Here is a 14,290-nt window from a genome sequence, read left to right as displayed (position 1 = left end):
CTCATGTGCTCCACTGTATCTGTTACCATAAGCAAATAGAAAAGGTTTTAGTATCTCATAGGATTTACTGCTATTCATAAAAATGGTACTCAAGGTATCTCTTTAAATTTCATAGGAATTAGATTATATTTGTTGAGCTCAATTCCCATTGATTTAAGATCAACTAATTTGTCTGGATTTAACCTGTGTCATAGTGTGAATCAGGCTCAGTATACATTGTACAAATGACAGCATGATTAATCAGTTTAAGTGTTAGCATTTCCAAACCTTTTAAACGAGTCTAGGCTATTACTAATTTTTTTGGATATACCATTCAACTTCATTGTAATCATAATTATGCCCAACCGTTTTCTAGTATTGCTTATATTTCATTAGTCAGAGTAACTTAAAAATTCTACCTCAGTAGTAAGAAAACTTTCCATTCTTATAACACATATAAACACCAGGTCATCCACATTTCATATAACTTTTTATTAAAATAGTATTTAACTCAGACATGTTGGCAGATGTCATCTTTTTTTTTTTAAAAAAAAAAACTCAGTTGAAGGACCCCAGGCATTTGAAATGTGGGCTGTTTTGTGGCAAAAAGAAACCAGACTACAAGAACTGAGGTGGAAGTATGTACCTGAGCTAGATTGCGTAATTTAAACGGGAGAAATTCAATGCATTTTTCACAGCATTGCTGTGTGTTCAGATATTGGCTGAACAGTCACCTATTGTTTATATTAAAATAAAAAACAACTTTTTTCTCATGTATTGAAGCAGCTTAAATGAACCTGCATATTCTAAAAATTTTAATAGTCTTTGAAATAGGATGAAAGAAAATGATCCAGATGTGTATTGGATCTTTTTTCAGTGATTTATTAAATAGTTTGGATCCAGGCCAGATGAACATCACTTCAAGGAAATGGCACACCTTTATTTTCCTATGGATTGCTATTCAGTTTTATGGGAAAGAGTTACTTCTATGAGGGGTAAAGAGTTGCCAAGAATACATGAAGTGCAAGTCAACATAGAAAATCTGCTGATGCAAATTGTTTCTGTAACAATTTCAAAGTCTTAATTGAAAAAGGGAAAAGGAAAGCCCCACTGTTGGTTGCCTGGAGCCCCTAAAGGGCAGAAAAATGTCCTTCCGACCATATTGTCAGTCATCACAACACACTGAATCAAATCTAAGAGCATTGCTTTTTCTGCTAGATTTGATTCAGATTAAATTGTACAAATCACTATCAAAATAAACTAAAATGGCCACATCTCTAAATTTGAAATTAACTTACCATTTACAACAATAAAACAATAAAAAAAACATTAATCATGGAATTACAGGGTCACATTTTAATTCCTGAATTTTACAGGTCAGCATTAGTATTACCACATGTATACAAATGGTGTAAAACAAGTACAGTGGTTTTTTTCCCCCTCAATACAAAATAAACTTCTGTTTCATGGAAAAACTATACTTCATATCTACAGACAGCCCATCTTTTCAAACAATAGCTAAAATTAAAACTATGAAATTTCCAGGAGAAATGGACCCATGACATATTGTAAGAGTGACCAATAACTGAGGATTCCTGCTGGTTTCAATTTGTATCACTCTTACCACAATTTGTAATTTAGGAAATTTTGTGTGTGCATGATCTCAGATCATATATGGCCAAACTAACATTAAAATATTTACAATTCAGTTGCTCTGAAAGGAAAAAAAATCAAAATGGTTGCCTTCATCAATTCACCTAGTGTACTTTTAGATATTTGCTTAAATACATGGAATGTGTTTAAGAAACAGCTTTATGCTAAACCCCTTAGGTTTATAGTGTTGCATATTAACTCTGCTGCCCCAGATTATATTGTTGAAATAAGATTCAAGAGTTTCTGGTAGCATTTCACAACTCCACCTGCTTTTCCTAATGTATAATGTAGATGGCTGAAGGAAAAGATTTTTGGAAATTAGCAGGGAGCAATTCCATTCAACATTATTTATGTAAAATGCTACTAGTAATTGCAATTCAACTGTCATTTCAAGTACCAAGGTTTATTGATAGTTTCTAGAGGGTTGATTTTTTCCTGGAAAGCTGATGATCTATAGAATGATTTTCCTGGATAGCTTCTAGTCTGCTTGCATTTAGAGCCCAGGTTCTTTTTTTTCCCTTCCAAAATAATGGAAAAAAATAAACAGTTTGCCACTCAACATGCACTATGTAGCAGTGTGCAACCCTCTATAATTTGGCTGACTGTGCAAACAGTGGTCCCCAATTCTGATTTTTTTAATGGAAAGAGAATTCATTATTTAAAAGAGGCAATTGCTAAAAAAAACCCACAATGGACAGCACCGTTACGAAGTTATATTACTAGGTTTGCAACTGAAGCCTTACAAGTTTCTTCTAGCTTGCTACAAACTGGGGAAACCCTGCAATATCAAGATTTCTTCTCCCATCCCCATCCCCTCACAGAACCCAAGATGACTATTTTTTCTGGCAAGCTTTCATTCCAGGTGCTGATTACTAATCCACTGTTTTAACATTTTAACAGTCTGAATGGCACACTCCTTGACTAGAAAGAGATTAGGTTCTTTGGAAGCGGGGTGTTCTCAGAACATAACCTTTCTAGTAGATTTTCGTTTGCGACTCCTTGTATTCTCATGTATTTTCCAGGGAGAACGCTTTCTGAGTCAGACTATTTAGTTCAGTCATAGCATTTAAGCACCCTCTATCAGAGTTTGTTTCAACATTTTTAAGAGCCAAGACGAGGTCTTTTTCTTGGGGATGTTTCTTCTTCTTCTTCTTCCTCTTCATCATCTGGATAATCCACAAGGCCAACTAAACTTCCCTGTTGGTTATAAAGAGTCAACATGTGAACCAATGGAGAAATATCTTCAATATTTTCCCATTTTATAAATTTTGTTTTCCACAAAATGTGCCAACTATCACTCAATGAATTGATTTTAGAAGAGCTTTTCGAAGAAGAGATCAGAGACTAGTAGCTATGATAGTTAAATGACATTGCCATGATAAAAAAAATACTGGGGGAAAATACTAAGAAGAGCCTTTGAAAATCTTGGTTGTTGTGGCTAACTAATATGGTACAGATCAGTGGTGGCTAACCTTTTTTGGGCTCCTGTGCCAAAAATTGTGTGCACACTTGCACTCGCGTGCTAGCACCCAGAAGGCAATACGTGCCCCTCCATGCCCCCTGCGTATGTGTGCGCAATTCCCCCCCCCACCTGCACTGCACCTCCCAGCTGATTTTCAGCCGTTCAAGGCCTTTTTCGGCTTCCCAGAGGCTTGATGAAAGCTTCTGCAGCCCGAAAAATAGGCCCATTTTGTCACTTCCGGTATTTCCGGAAATACAGGAAGTGACAAAATGGGCCTATTTTTCTGGATACAGAAAAAGGCCTCAAACAGGCCAAAAATCAGCTGGGAGGTGCGTGCATGCGCAGTGAGGTAAGTTTGCCGGCACAAATGGCTCTGCATGCCACCTGTGGCATGCGTGCCATAGGTTCGCCATCACGGGTATAGATGATCTTACTCTCATGCAGCAGAGCAACATGTTCATTTACAATTCTGGTTATCAGGTCTAAGGCTGTCTATATTCAAACTAGGACAATTTAAACAATGTAGATGTAACAGTTGCATCTGTGAACATGAACTCTCCTGCATATACAAAATCCAGCATTAGAAGCAACCCTAATGCCTATGAATATCAATATGGCAAAGTAGCCATTTCGTGGCTCTGATATAGTACATTTTGAATTTATTAAATAACTTCCAAAATAACATTTTAAGAGACACAGATAAATTAACATTGTCTATGTATTATATCTTAAGTGTTTCAGCTTGTTTAAACTTGCCAGACTTTATAAAAGACTAAGAATAAAAACAATATGTATTTATTTAAATATTTATAAGGCTGCCTATCTCACAAAAGTGATATTGGCAGTGCAGAAGAATTAAAAATAATTTAACAAACCAACCATAATGGCTGTGGTTATCAGTACAAACCCTAATTTAAAAAGATAACATTATTTAGCAGAACTCGCCTAACCATACCACCCAAATGCCTAGGGGAACATACTAAGAAAATCATTTCAACTCATGAGCTCATAAATCCAGGATACAACATGTCAAACCTAATTGGACTTTGCTGAAAACAGTACAGGCTGCAAGTCATTATTACATTGTAATAGAATACTACTGACAAATCCCCACTCCGGATTCTTAAAGTGTTATATATGGATGTTCACAGTAATTGTCCTTATCGTATCACTAACATTTTAAACTGCAAAGCTCTATATCACATGCTTAACTCACCTTTGTGGCTGTGACTGCTGTAGTCAAATTGGCGTTCTTGGAAGAAGAACCATTTGAACTTGCTGGTGATGTCTGCGCTGCAACAGATTTATTATTTGTACTATTTGCTCCATTAGTTGCACTGGTAGAATGGGAAAATGTAAATTTGAAGCCACCTGTGGAAGTCCTTTTGGGGAGATTTTCTTTGTCTTCACTTTCTTTTGCTAAAAGAAAAAAAAGTTTGTTTATAGCAGTCACTGAGATAAATGAAATCTATTAATTCAATCTGTTCATTGTTTTCTTAACAAAATAGCATATTAGCAAGGGTGGGAAGGGTGCATTTCATCTAGCTACATGCTTAGAACTTTTGTGATAAAACCAGAACATGACTCCTGATATGATGAGACCAACATTCTCTATTGGTAGTTTCCTCTCATTTCTCTATTTTCCTTAATCTTGCCAAGCACAATGTACTCATTTTAATTCCTGGTTACTCATCAATAGACATCATTTATTCAAAATATGTTACTCATGGCTGATCATCAATAAAGGAAACAGTCAACTTTTATTTGGTCTAGGAGTGGTTGATTGATTCTTCTTGAAACCCACTGTGTTCTTACTAACCATTTCTATTATTTTATGTTGTCTTATCCTTTTAATCTTTTTCAGTGTCCAGGTTCCATAGTCATACATTACCACTAGTAAGGCAACTACTTTCATGTTTGTTGTCACTGAATGCTCAGTGAACTATGAACATCCAAAAGGTGTGGCTATTAGTTTCCAATGCAAGGATTTTGCAAAGTGAACCAAGTTTGTGCCATATGAATGAACAGATGCATACATACAGTACATACATGTATACATACAAACTGATGGTTGTAAACAAATCACTTTCATAGCATAGTTTCACAGTAATTAAGATACCATATTAGGAAACTGGATTGTATATTTTTTAATATTTTTTTATCTATTTTTCCCAGTCAAATAAAATGCAATGGGTCCTCAAACATCCAAGGCATAACATTTTTAAATGACAAAAAGAACTGGAGAAGACTTACAGAATCAAATCTTGACTGCGATCTATTGATTGTGATTAGAAATGCATTATCTGGTCTTACCCTTTCACATGAATAAATATGGTAGATTAATCCAAAGAGTTTCACAAGATAAATAATTAGAAAATGCTCCTGAGAATGCCTTACTAGACATGGAACAGAAAATTGCATAAAGATACTAAAACCCATGCAACTTTGTCTGAATGCAGTTCCATCAAGCCATTAATAATTAATGCAATATAAAGGAACATAAAAAAGAAGCCCTTCCACTACAAAACAAACATCTTAAATGTGACAAAAGATAAACCTATATTACAGAAAGCACAACTTTAATTTTGCAAATGGGAAAAAATATTACAGTTTCAGCCTTCTTCATAATTGAAACAATGGAAATGAATGCCTTTGAGACTGTATTACCCACTACTGCTAGCAAAGACTACGTTTTGTCAGGAGGACAGAAACTAATCTGAAGTCCTTTAACATTTCTGAAGTCCTTGGAATGCATTTCGTATTTTTTTCATATTAATTCAGAGAAAGAATTGCCCAAGATGGATAAAGATAATAAAAAGGAAATGGAAGCAATACAACTAAGAAAAGAGACCATTACTCAATAGCCAAGATAAACAGATGTACGCTAAGCTGTCATTAAGTATCTGGTAAAAATGAACAATGGTCATAAAGATGTAAAGAAGTACTTGTAGTGAAATTAGGCACTTCATGAAATGAAACACTCTGTATAATGGCTGTTCCAGTAAATGTCTGATTATTTTAATGTTTTTATTGCTTCAAAATGAGATGGGTGGTAAACAAATACAATAAAATAAAAAAATAAGAGTAGACTTTAATGAAGTCCAATGACATATTCATTAGGAATCTGCTAGAGAAGCAAAAAACGATGATGTCTAAGATCAGACAGTGCTTATCCTCTTTGACTTAGTGAAATATCTATAAAAGAAAGTAGTGAAATATCAATAAAAGAAAACTAATTTCTCCCCACCAGTGGATTCTGTAAACTTTATTAAACAAGAAGCAAAAAACCTTCTTCCTCCAAAACAAGGAATAGAATTTTTTTTTACTATTCTTAGGTAAGAGGATGGGAAACGAATTCAATGTGAAGACTCTAGAAAAAAAGAGTGCAAAGAAGAGCAACAAACATGATTAGACGGAGGCTAAAACATACAGGAATTAGGTATGTCTAGTTTAATGAAAACTAGGAGTGACATGATAGCAGCGTTCCAATATCTCAGGGGCTGCCACAAGGAAGAGGGAGGCAAGCTATTCTCCAAAGCACCTGAAGGCAGGACAAGAAGCAATGCATGGAAACTAATCAAGGAGAGAAGCAACCTAGAACTAAAGTGTAATTTCCTAATAGGTAGAACTATTAATCGTGGAAAGACTTGACTCCAGAAGCTGTGGATGCTGCAATACTGGAGATTTTAAGAAATGATTGGACGACCATGTGTCTGAAATGTTATAGGGTTTCCTGATTGAGCAGGGAGTTGGACTAGACCTCCAAACCCCTTCCAAGGCTATTATTCAATAGCAGGGATTCATTTATTATAAATGACCAACCCAAATGGTTGAAAAATTGAGATGATCTATTGAAACCTGTAAGCAGAGTTGAAAGGGAAAATAGATTAGTGTTTTATTGAACATTCAAGACTGTCTATTTAGGAGCTGACTTCTTACCTGAGCATAGACAAATATATCAATATTTGATATATAAAGCACCAGCTCAGATGCACAGTTGATCATATAATGACATACAGTTATTTTTCTTTAGCCAGTTGACTAGCCACCTTAGTTGAATACTTTCTCTCTTTAATTATTGCTTTAAGGAAGATGACTCAAAAGGTTGATAGTCTTCTTTTGATTTAAATACCTGGCAAATCTGATAATTAGCAACAAAAGGGGATGACCTTGTAAGGGAGTTCTGTTTTATTATATTAGTTCCTTCCTGAAGGGATTGTTTTAGTTTCCGCAATTTCTCCAATGCTTTAACAGCTATGTGAAGTTGCTAGACAGGATCAACATCTCTACATCTTCATCCTGGGTCAAATACACAAAGCTGTCAAAGTGCTACCTTGGTGCTTGAATGATATTCAGAACAGGATTACACTCAATCTCAGAAATTTACTTTAAATATTAAATTTGTGTGCCTCTGGATTTCTAGAGGGATGAATGACATCTTCTCCCAAGAAGAATGTGGTCAAAATTTGATGTCTAAGATACATACATATTCTTTGCGCTCACTATGAATTTTCCTTGAACAGAAGAATTACTGTCACTCATGTCTTTATTACTACTTGATGGATTACTGCAATACATTTCACATGAGAGTGCTTTTGGAGATTATCTGAAAAGTAGTGCTGGTCCAGAGTGCAGCAGCCTGAATGAATATACCAATGTTCCCATATAACACCTCTTTTTTCAGTTTATGTTACTTTTGACCTCAAATCAAATTGTTGAATTTCATCTTTAAAGCTGTTCATGAACCATACTCTCAAGCCTGAAATTCCTAATGATCTCCTCCCAGTAGTATTTGCCCACTCAGTAAGATTGAACAGAATGGATTGTCTTCATTTCATCTACAGAGATAATATCTGAAAAGACTTGGTAGTTCCATCATTTGTTGTGCTTTCAAGTCAGCATTGACTCCTAGTCGCTACAGTTTTCTTGGCAAGATTTTCAGAAATGGTTTGACATTGTCTCCTTCCTAGAGCTGACAGAGTAACTAGCCCAAGAGCACTCAACTGGCCTTTTGCCTAAGGTGGGGCTAGAACTCATGGTCTCCTGGTTTCTAGCTTAAGCTTAACCACTGCACTAAACTGGCTGTCAGCTCCATTTAGAAGGTTTTAAAAGTTATATTGTAAGATACAGATAGTCCTTGACTTATGATTGATTGTTTAACAACAGTTCAAAGTTACAATAGCATTAAAAAAGTAGCTTTTGACTTATATTTACACTGACATATTTCCGTACCCAACATGGTGTCTGCCAGGACCCATTGTTTAAGTGGGGTCTTGTCTTTAGCCTCAGTGTGACAGTGATGCTCCTCAACAAAATATCCATCACATTGTGTCCGAATGTCCATCAAGAGCTTACACCAGCCCAATGTTTGATTTTTTTAAACATAGACCATCCTGTCCTTGAATGGCTGGGTGGACTGGATGTTAACATTTGAACCACTATAAGTCCATGTATCTGCCATATGCTAAATAAATAAACTGATAACGTTTGCACACACACACACACCTGTCACAGGATCACAATTCAAGTTCTTGACAACTGGCTTGCACTTATGACCAGCTGCAGCATCCTACATTCATGTGACCATGATTTGTGTTCCTTTTTGTGATTTTCAGGAAAGATTCCCATTGGAGAAGCTGAATTTGCTTAATGATAATCATAAAAACTGTCATCAAATCATCTGACTTGAGTTATGACTGAATAATTTATGAGGGAAATTCTATTTCCAATTGTAATCATAAGTTAAGGACTGCTTGTGAGTCACACAGAAATACCATGGGCTACAAAATAGGAAAAAAATACCTTTTTTTGTTTCCATAAACTTTTCATAACTTTCTGGAAAATCATCCTCAGACTTGGATTTCTCTACAGGTGGTACAATTGCTTCACCTTCCTCCTCCTCATCTTCATTGAACCACATTTCTTCATCTTCCTCCAAAGTTCTGGCATCTCTACGAAACCTATTGCTACGCAGTATAGATGGGACGCTGTAACACAAAGAAAAAAAAACCCTTTACAATTTGATAACCTGACTGCAGGTAAGGCTGATAAATATACATTCCATTTGTTTGTTATGGTAGGGAAAGATTACTAGTAAAGTTTTCAGAGTTTATGTTTTTATTAATGTTGCTATTATGTTAGACTTCTCTTAATAAGTTGAGGGCAATACATGGAGTTTCATGAGTTTCCTTCTGATCTTAATAGCCAGGTGAAGCATAACACACATTTTCTGTATTAAATATAATCTGGATTTAATAAATCAAGCTGTGATATATTTTATCTTTATTATAGGAAGATTTCAAGATCTGTTAAATTCTTTTTTGACTATCTTTTCTAGTCATTCTCTTTCTAGAATGACAGAGCCTGTTTTATTTTGATTTATGGATAGTTCATAGTTGATGAGAATAATAAGCGAAATTATGCTTTTAAAAGTCAAAATATGTTTCTTAGAAAATATGCTTTAACATCTAAAATACTGAACTAAGTCCTAAAAATGATAATAATATGGCTTATGACAGATTCTAGGATAATATAGAAAGTTACCTTAATACAAATAAAAGAAAAACCAAATGCAAACAAAGGTGTACCCAAACTAGCAGGGTAAACAAATGTCCTCTTTAAGAACATCCTAGGGGGTACAGTTAATATCTATTCCCTTTCCATGACAAATCCCAGATTTGTCACTTGATTTATCACCCCATCTTCTACAATATCTTAATTTGAATTGGGGATGCAGACACATTAAGGCTATTTGTAAGCTGTAAAGATTAGAGCCCCTAGAAACATTCCCAAAGTTGTTTTCAAAATGCAATTCTTAATATGACTGGGGACTTAGTATCTGGGGACCATTCAATAATTTAGCTGTTCATCTTTCAGAGCACTATTGAAAGTCATAAAACAGAACCCAACCAAGGATAATTCACAACATCCTTCCTGACAGCATGAATCGGAATTGTTTGGGTTGTTCAGATATTTGGAAATAAGTTTTTCAAATTAACTAAGAATAAAACCCTGAGCATTAGAATATCTCTAAAACAAGGACTGGAGACAGATATGGATTATATATAGAAATTCCTGAGACAATAAAAATTGCACTGCTAAATATGATATAATACCTATATGAAAGGTGCATATCACAATATGAATGTAACAAACAATAACAGCTCAGGAAAACAGCAAGACAGACTATTTAGTACTGGGTTTCAGATTTTAGTTTTAAGGTGTGTACCTGTTCAGTTTCTGGCTCTGTCTGTCTTTCTCCTGCTCATATTTTGTCTTCAAGCCTTTGAATGTTTGAACATATTCAATAGATTCAAGTGCCTTATAAAAGTTTTCAACAATATGGGCAGTAAGTGATTTGATATCTTCCTGCATTAATACAAAATAAAAGTTTAGTGCTACTCAGCTAAAAAAAGATACGAAACATCAATATGAGGCTCTCATTGAAGTTACAGTAATTTATGACAGCAAAAGACTTGATGATTTTTTTCAACCTCTCTGTTGAAGAATAGGACTACAAAGGAATTCTAAGTCATTCACATTTCTCTCCTACATTAGTGAGCTGACACAATAGGTAATTTGAATATACAGAAAACTTTATAACTAAGAATCCTGAGATCATTGGACAATGGAAGAGAAGAGTCAAGAGCATGTCTTTAGGATATGTCTTTTCCTCTACTACATCACATTTGTCTACCCTACTACACAGAAGATGGAAGCAAAGCAAGTGGATTTCTAACTGGTGTCTTAACCACTAAATCACTAAATTATTAATTAAAATTACCTTTTTCATTAAACAACAAAATGTTTCTAGGAAAGGTTGTATTTGAATCACAGGGAAAAAAAAGTTTAGATGCATAGCAGGGAAGGAACGAGTAGTTCTGATCCGAAGCAGTTTTTAGCTCACTGAGTAAGCACAGTGGGAGTAGTCCTAGCTGTTTATTTTATGGAGCTTAAGGGGAAGTCCCTAAGAATATTTTCAAGATCAAAGAGGAAGGCAAAGAAAATACTTTATCAACCTACAAAACAGAGAGTCTTGATAGTGATTCATTACTGTAAGAGACTGAAGGAAACACATGCTGCTTTTGAGCCACGCTATCTGACAAGAGCAAAGAACTCTTGATCTCTGATAGGCTAATTCCAACATGGTCATATCCATTTACAATCATACTTCCCTGCTTGTGGAGACAAATTACAATGCAAAGAATAGCTCAATATGTATTATTAGAGACTTTGAAAAGGTGTAGAAGGAAATTAAAGACTTTGGGAGCTCAGGTGGCATTCTTGTCTTCCCTTCTAATCATGGTAATGATTAGAAAGAAAAAGAAAAATACTACAAATCAATAACTCATAATGGCATCAATAAGACACACTTGGCTTCTGAGACTAACATCTAAATTATCCAGATGATGGACTATTGATATACCACACTAGTTGCACTTCAAAAGGACTGGTAAAAAATGTACTTAGCCACAACAAGAACCCTTTAAGGCGGCTGCCAATGGGAGGCGGGTCCATGGGGTTATCTTGGATGCCGGAAAAATCTATTTCCTGCTCTTTGGAAGGATTTCTTGGGTAGGCCACCCCATCTGTTCCTATCCCCAAAGTCTGACCAATCTGGCTGTTGCCTGGTCGGAAAGGTGTGGGTCTCTGGTATCTGGTTGAGAACAGTCCCTGATAAAAGGGCCGTCAGGTTCCCCTCTGAAAGGACTGAGGGTTTCTAGGGTCTGACTTCTGAAAAAGGGAGGGTAAAATTTTCTTTTTGTTTCGAGTCTCGATGAGTAGCGGATCGAGGGAAGGGCCAAACAGTCTGTCTCCCACTAGAGGAGATGAAGCGAGCTTGCCAATTCTTTAACCATAGCAAGCATCGCGCTGTGACATTTGAAGTAATGGCTCTGGCTGAAAACTTAACTGCATGAAAGGTTGCGTCAGCTGAGAATTCAGCAGCTGCTATAAGCTTTGCAATGTCTTGGTGTACTCTAGTGTTAGAATTGGAGACATGCTCCCATAATAGCCGGAGCCATCTAAGGGAAGAACGGGTAAAGAAGGAAGCAGCTGTGGCAGCTCTGATGGCCCATGCATCAGACTGATGGGCCCTGCATAGGGCTAGCTCAGCCCGTTTGTCCTCTGGCTTTAATGCCTCCAGCGCCTTACTGGGAATGGAGGACGAGGACGCTAATCCCACAATGGGTTCATCTACCTCAGGGGTATTCAACAATTTTAAGAAATCTGGGGCCAAATTAAAAGAATTTCCTGTTGTAACCAGTGGGGGCCGGGTACACTGCTGCAGAAGCCCACTGTTTCTGTACCAGGTCTGCAAACATGTGAGGGACTGGAATCACGTCTGCCTCAACTACAGGTTGGGTGGTGTAACTCCACCCTGGCCAATGACTGAACTGATTGTGAATCATACTCAGCGGGTGCAGGATGATCCCTGGTCAGAACCGCATGTGGCAGGCCTGCTGCAATTCCCTGATGGATAGCCATCTCCATCCAGGTCTTCATTCACTCTGGCACATTGTCTGGAAGAGACTGTTCCTGTCGAAGACCGGCAGCCGTTGGTGTGAACGTCACTTTGGGTATTCTTTGCATGGTTGGTGATTGAGCTGACTGGGCCTGTTGACTCAGGGGAACCATGCTGCGCCTGGATGAGAGGGAGAGATCTAAGGGCGTAGGAGGGAGGAAAGAGGAAGACGGCTCTGGACTGTGGGGTGAGAAGGCTTGAGGTCCTGTGTGCCTCCCGTGTGCTCTTATCTATTTGGTTTTCCAGTGCCTTGTGGCGCCTGTTGGCATCCTTTTCTGATGCCTTAGAAGTCCCTTTTTATTGCTTAGGATTTTGTTGAGATTTGGACTTGCCCCTTGAAATTGAGGAGTGTGAACCACTACCCCCTGCCATTGTGATTGTGGAAGGACCAGTACGCTCATTATCTAATGCTATATTGTGTAGGCAGTTGGCGCCCAGGGACCTGGCCAAGAATGGACTGGGTGCCCTGAAATCAAATCCCCCGTTTTTTAATGTTTTTTTTTTTTTAATGTATATCTGCTTCAAAATTGAGTCGTACCTCAACAAATAATTTATTATTGTTATGAAATTGCCAGTATTATTATATTGGTATGATTAATATTATCGGAGCATATGGGTGTGCAAATATATATCAAATGTGGATGTTCCAATCAGCCAAATTGAGAACACCTAGCAGGCCAAATAATCACTCACAGGGCTTCAACAGCTTCCCTGCACAGGCGGACGTTGGCCTAGGTGCTCGCTGTTGTGCCGCTGGATAGGGAGAACTGTGAGGGTTAAGCCAACAACCCAAATTAACAAAGGCCTCAAATAGGTTGGAAACGAAGTTGTAATGATTCCTTGGGGTATTTTGTGTAAAAACACCCCTTCAATCCGGAATAAGGATTACCTCTTACAGTATACTGAATTAGCACTCAACGTGGCCACACGGTCCTTTAACAGCAAAAAAAACGGCGACCGAACGTTATTTGTGGCACGCGCGCCAGCAGCAATCTCCCGCTAAGAAAAAGAGATAAGCTCCAACAGCCTTCCCTTAGGGCTAAACCAGCGGGGAGGGGTGAAATAACTAGGCGATTACACCTCCACCCCTAAACGGCGTTCTTGGGGGAAAAGAGAAACTGCAATACGACATAGAAGAGAGCGAGAGAAAAAAGCCTTGCCATTTAAATGATAAAGCGGCTCGGCGATCGTAATGGCAAGGGTAGGGCTAGCGGTTGGGGTGGCTGAAATGAAATCAAAGCCTCCCTGTGCTTAGGAGAGCTTCCTGATAATGCGATCCCCGACAGCCAGATGGCAAGGGCAGCGTCGGTAAGAAAGGAAGAATTGACTAACTGCAAACCTTAAAGAGAATTCTCCTGTTTTGGCCAAGGATTAACGAGAAGCACTGCCTATCTCTCACGAGGCTAAGACAAAACTGAGGAACGCTGGGGAGGAGTCCCGTGGAGGAGGAGGAGCGTTCCGCAAATTAAGCCCAGCCTAGATAGGCAGAGACTGAAGCACCTCCCACTACTGGATGCTCTGAGCAGCTTATGGGAGAAGGAGGCTTGACTCGCATCATTCTCACAGCGGCGGCCTGCATTCAGCCAAAGCGCGCAGGCCCGTAGGGGGAAGGGATGACAGGCTAGGGATGATGCAGGTGACATAGCATCGTGCTCCCGGGTGTGCCAGCAGGC

The 14,290-nt window shown here is 37.8% G+C and overlaps 1 protein-coding gene across 2 annotated transcripts in view; it reads right to left on the bottom strand.

Annotated features, from left to right (window-relative positions):
- Window positions 1-452: 452 nt before the first annotated feature.
- The window catches only part of PPP4R3B (protein phosphatase 4 regulatory subunit 3B), a 44,724-nt gene continuing 30,886 nt past the window's right edge, over window positions 453-14,290 (bottom strand). For both annotated transcript variants that reach the window (XM_026696046.2, XM_026696045.2), the window contains exons 13-16: window positions 10,323-10,462; window positions 8,897-9,081; window positions 4,311-4,513; window positions 453-2,829 (exon numbers count right to left, since the gene is read on the bottom strand). In XM_026696046.2, the coding sequence (XP_026551831.1) occupies window positions 2,734-2,829; window positions 4,311-4,513; window positions 8,897-9,081; window positions 10,323-10,462 (624 nt within the window). In that variant the 3' untranslated portion in view covers window positions 453-2,733. The remainder of the gene's footprint in view (window positions 2,830-4,310; window positions 4,514-8,896; window positions 9,082-10,322; window positions 10,463-14,290) is intronic.

Source organism: Pseudonaja textilis, chromosome 1 (genome assembly GCF_049901715.1).
Source record: "Pseudonaja textilis isolate UNSWEBS1 chromosome 1, rPseTex1.2, whole genome shotgun sequence".
Taxonomy (NCBI): domain Eukaryota; kingdom Metazoa; phylum Chordata; class Lepidosauria; order Squamata; family Elapidae; genus Pseudonaja; species Pseudonaja textilis.
The sequence above is the reverse complement of the archived record's forward strand: the minus strand, read 5'-3'. Positions and strand labels throughout refer to the sequence as shown.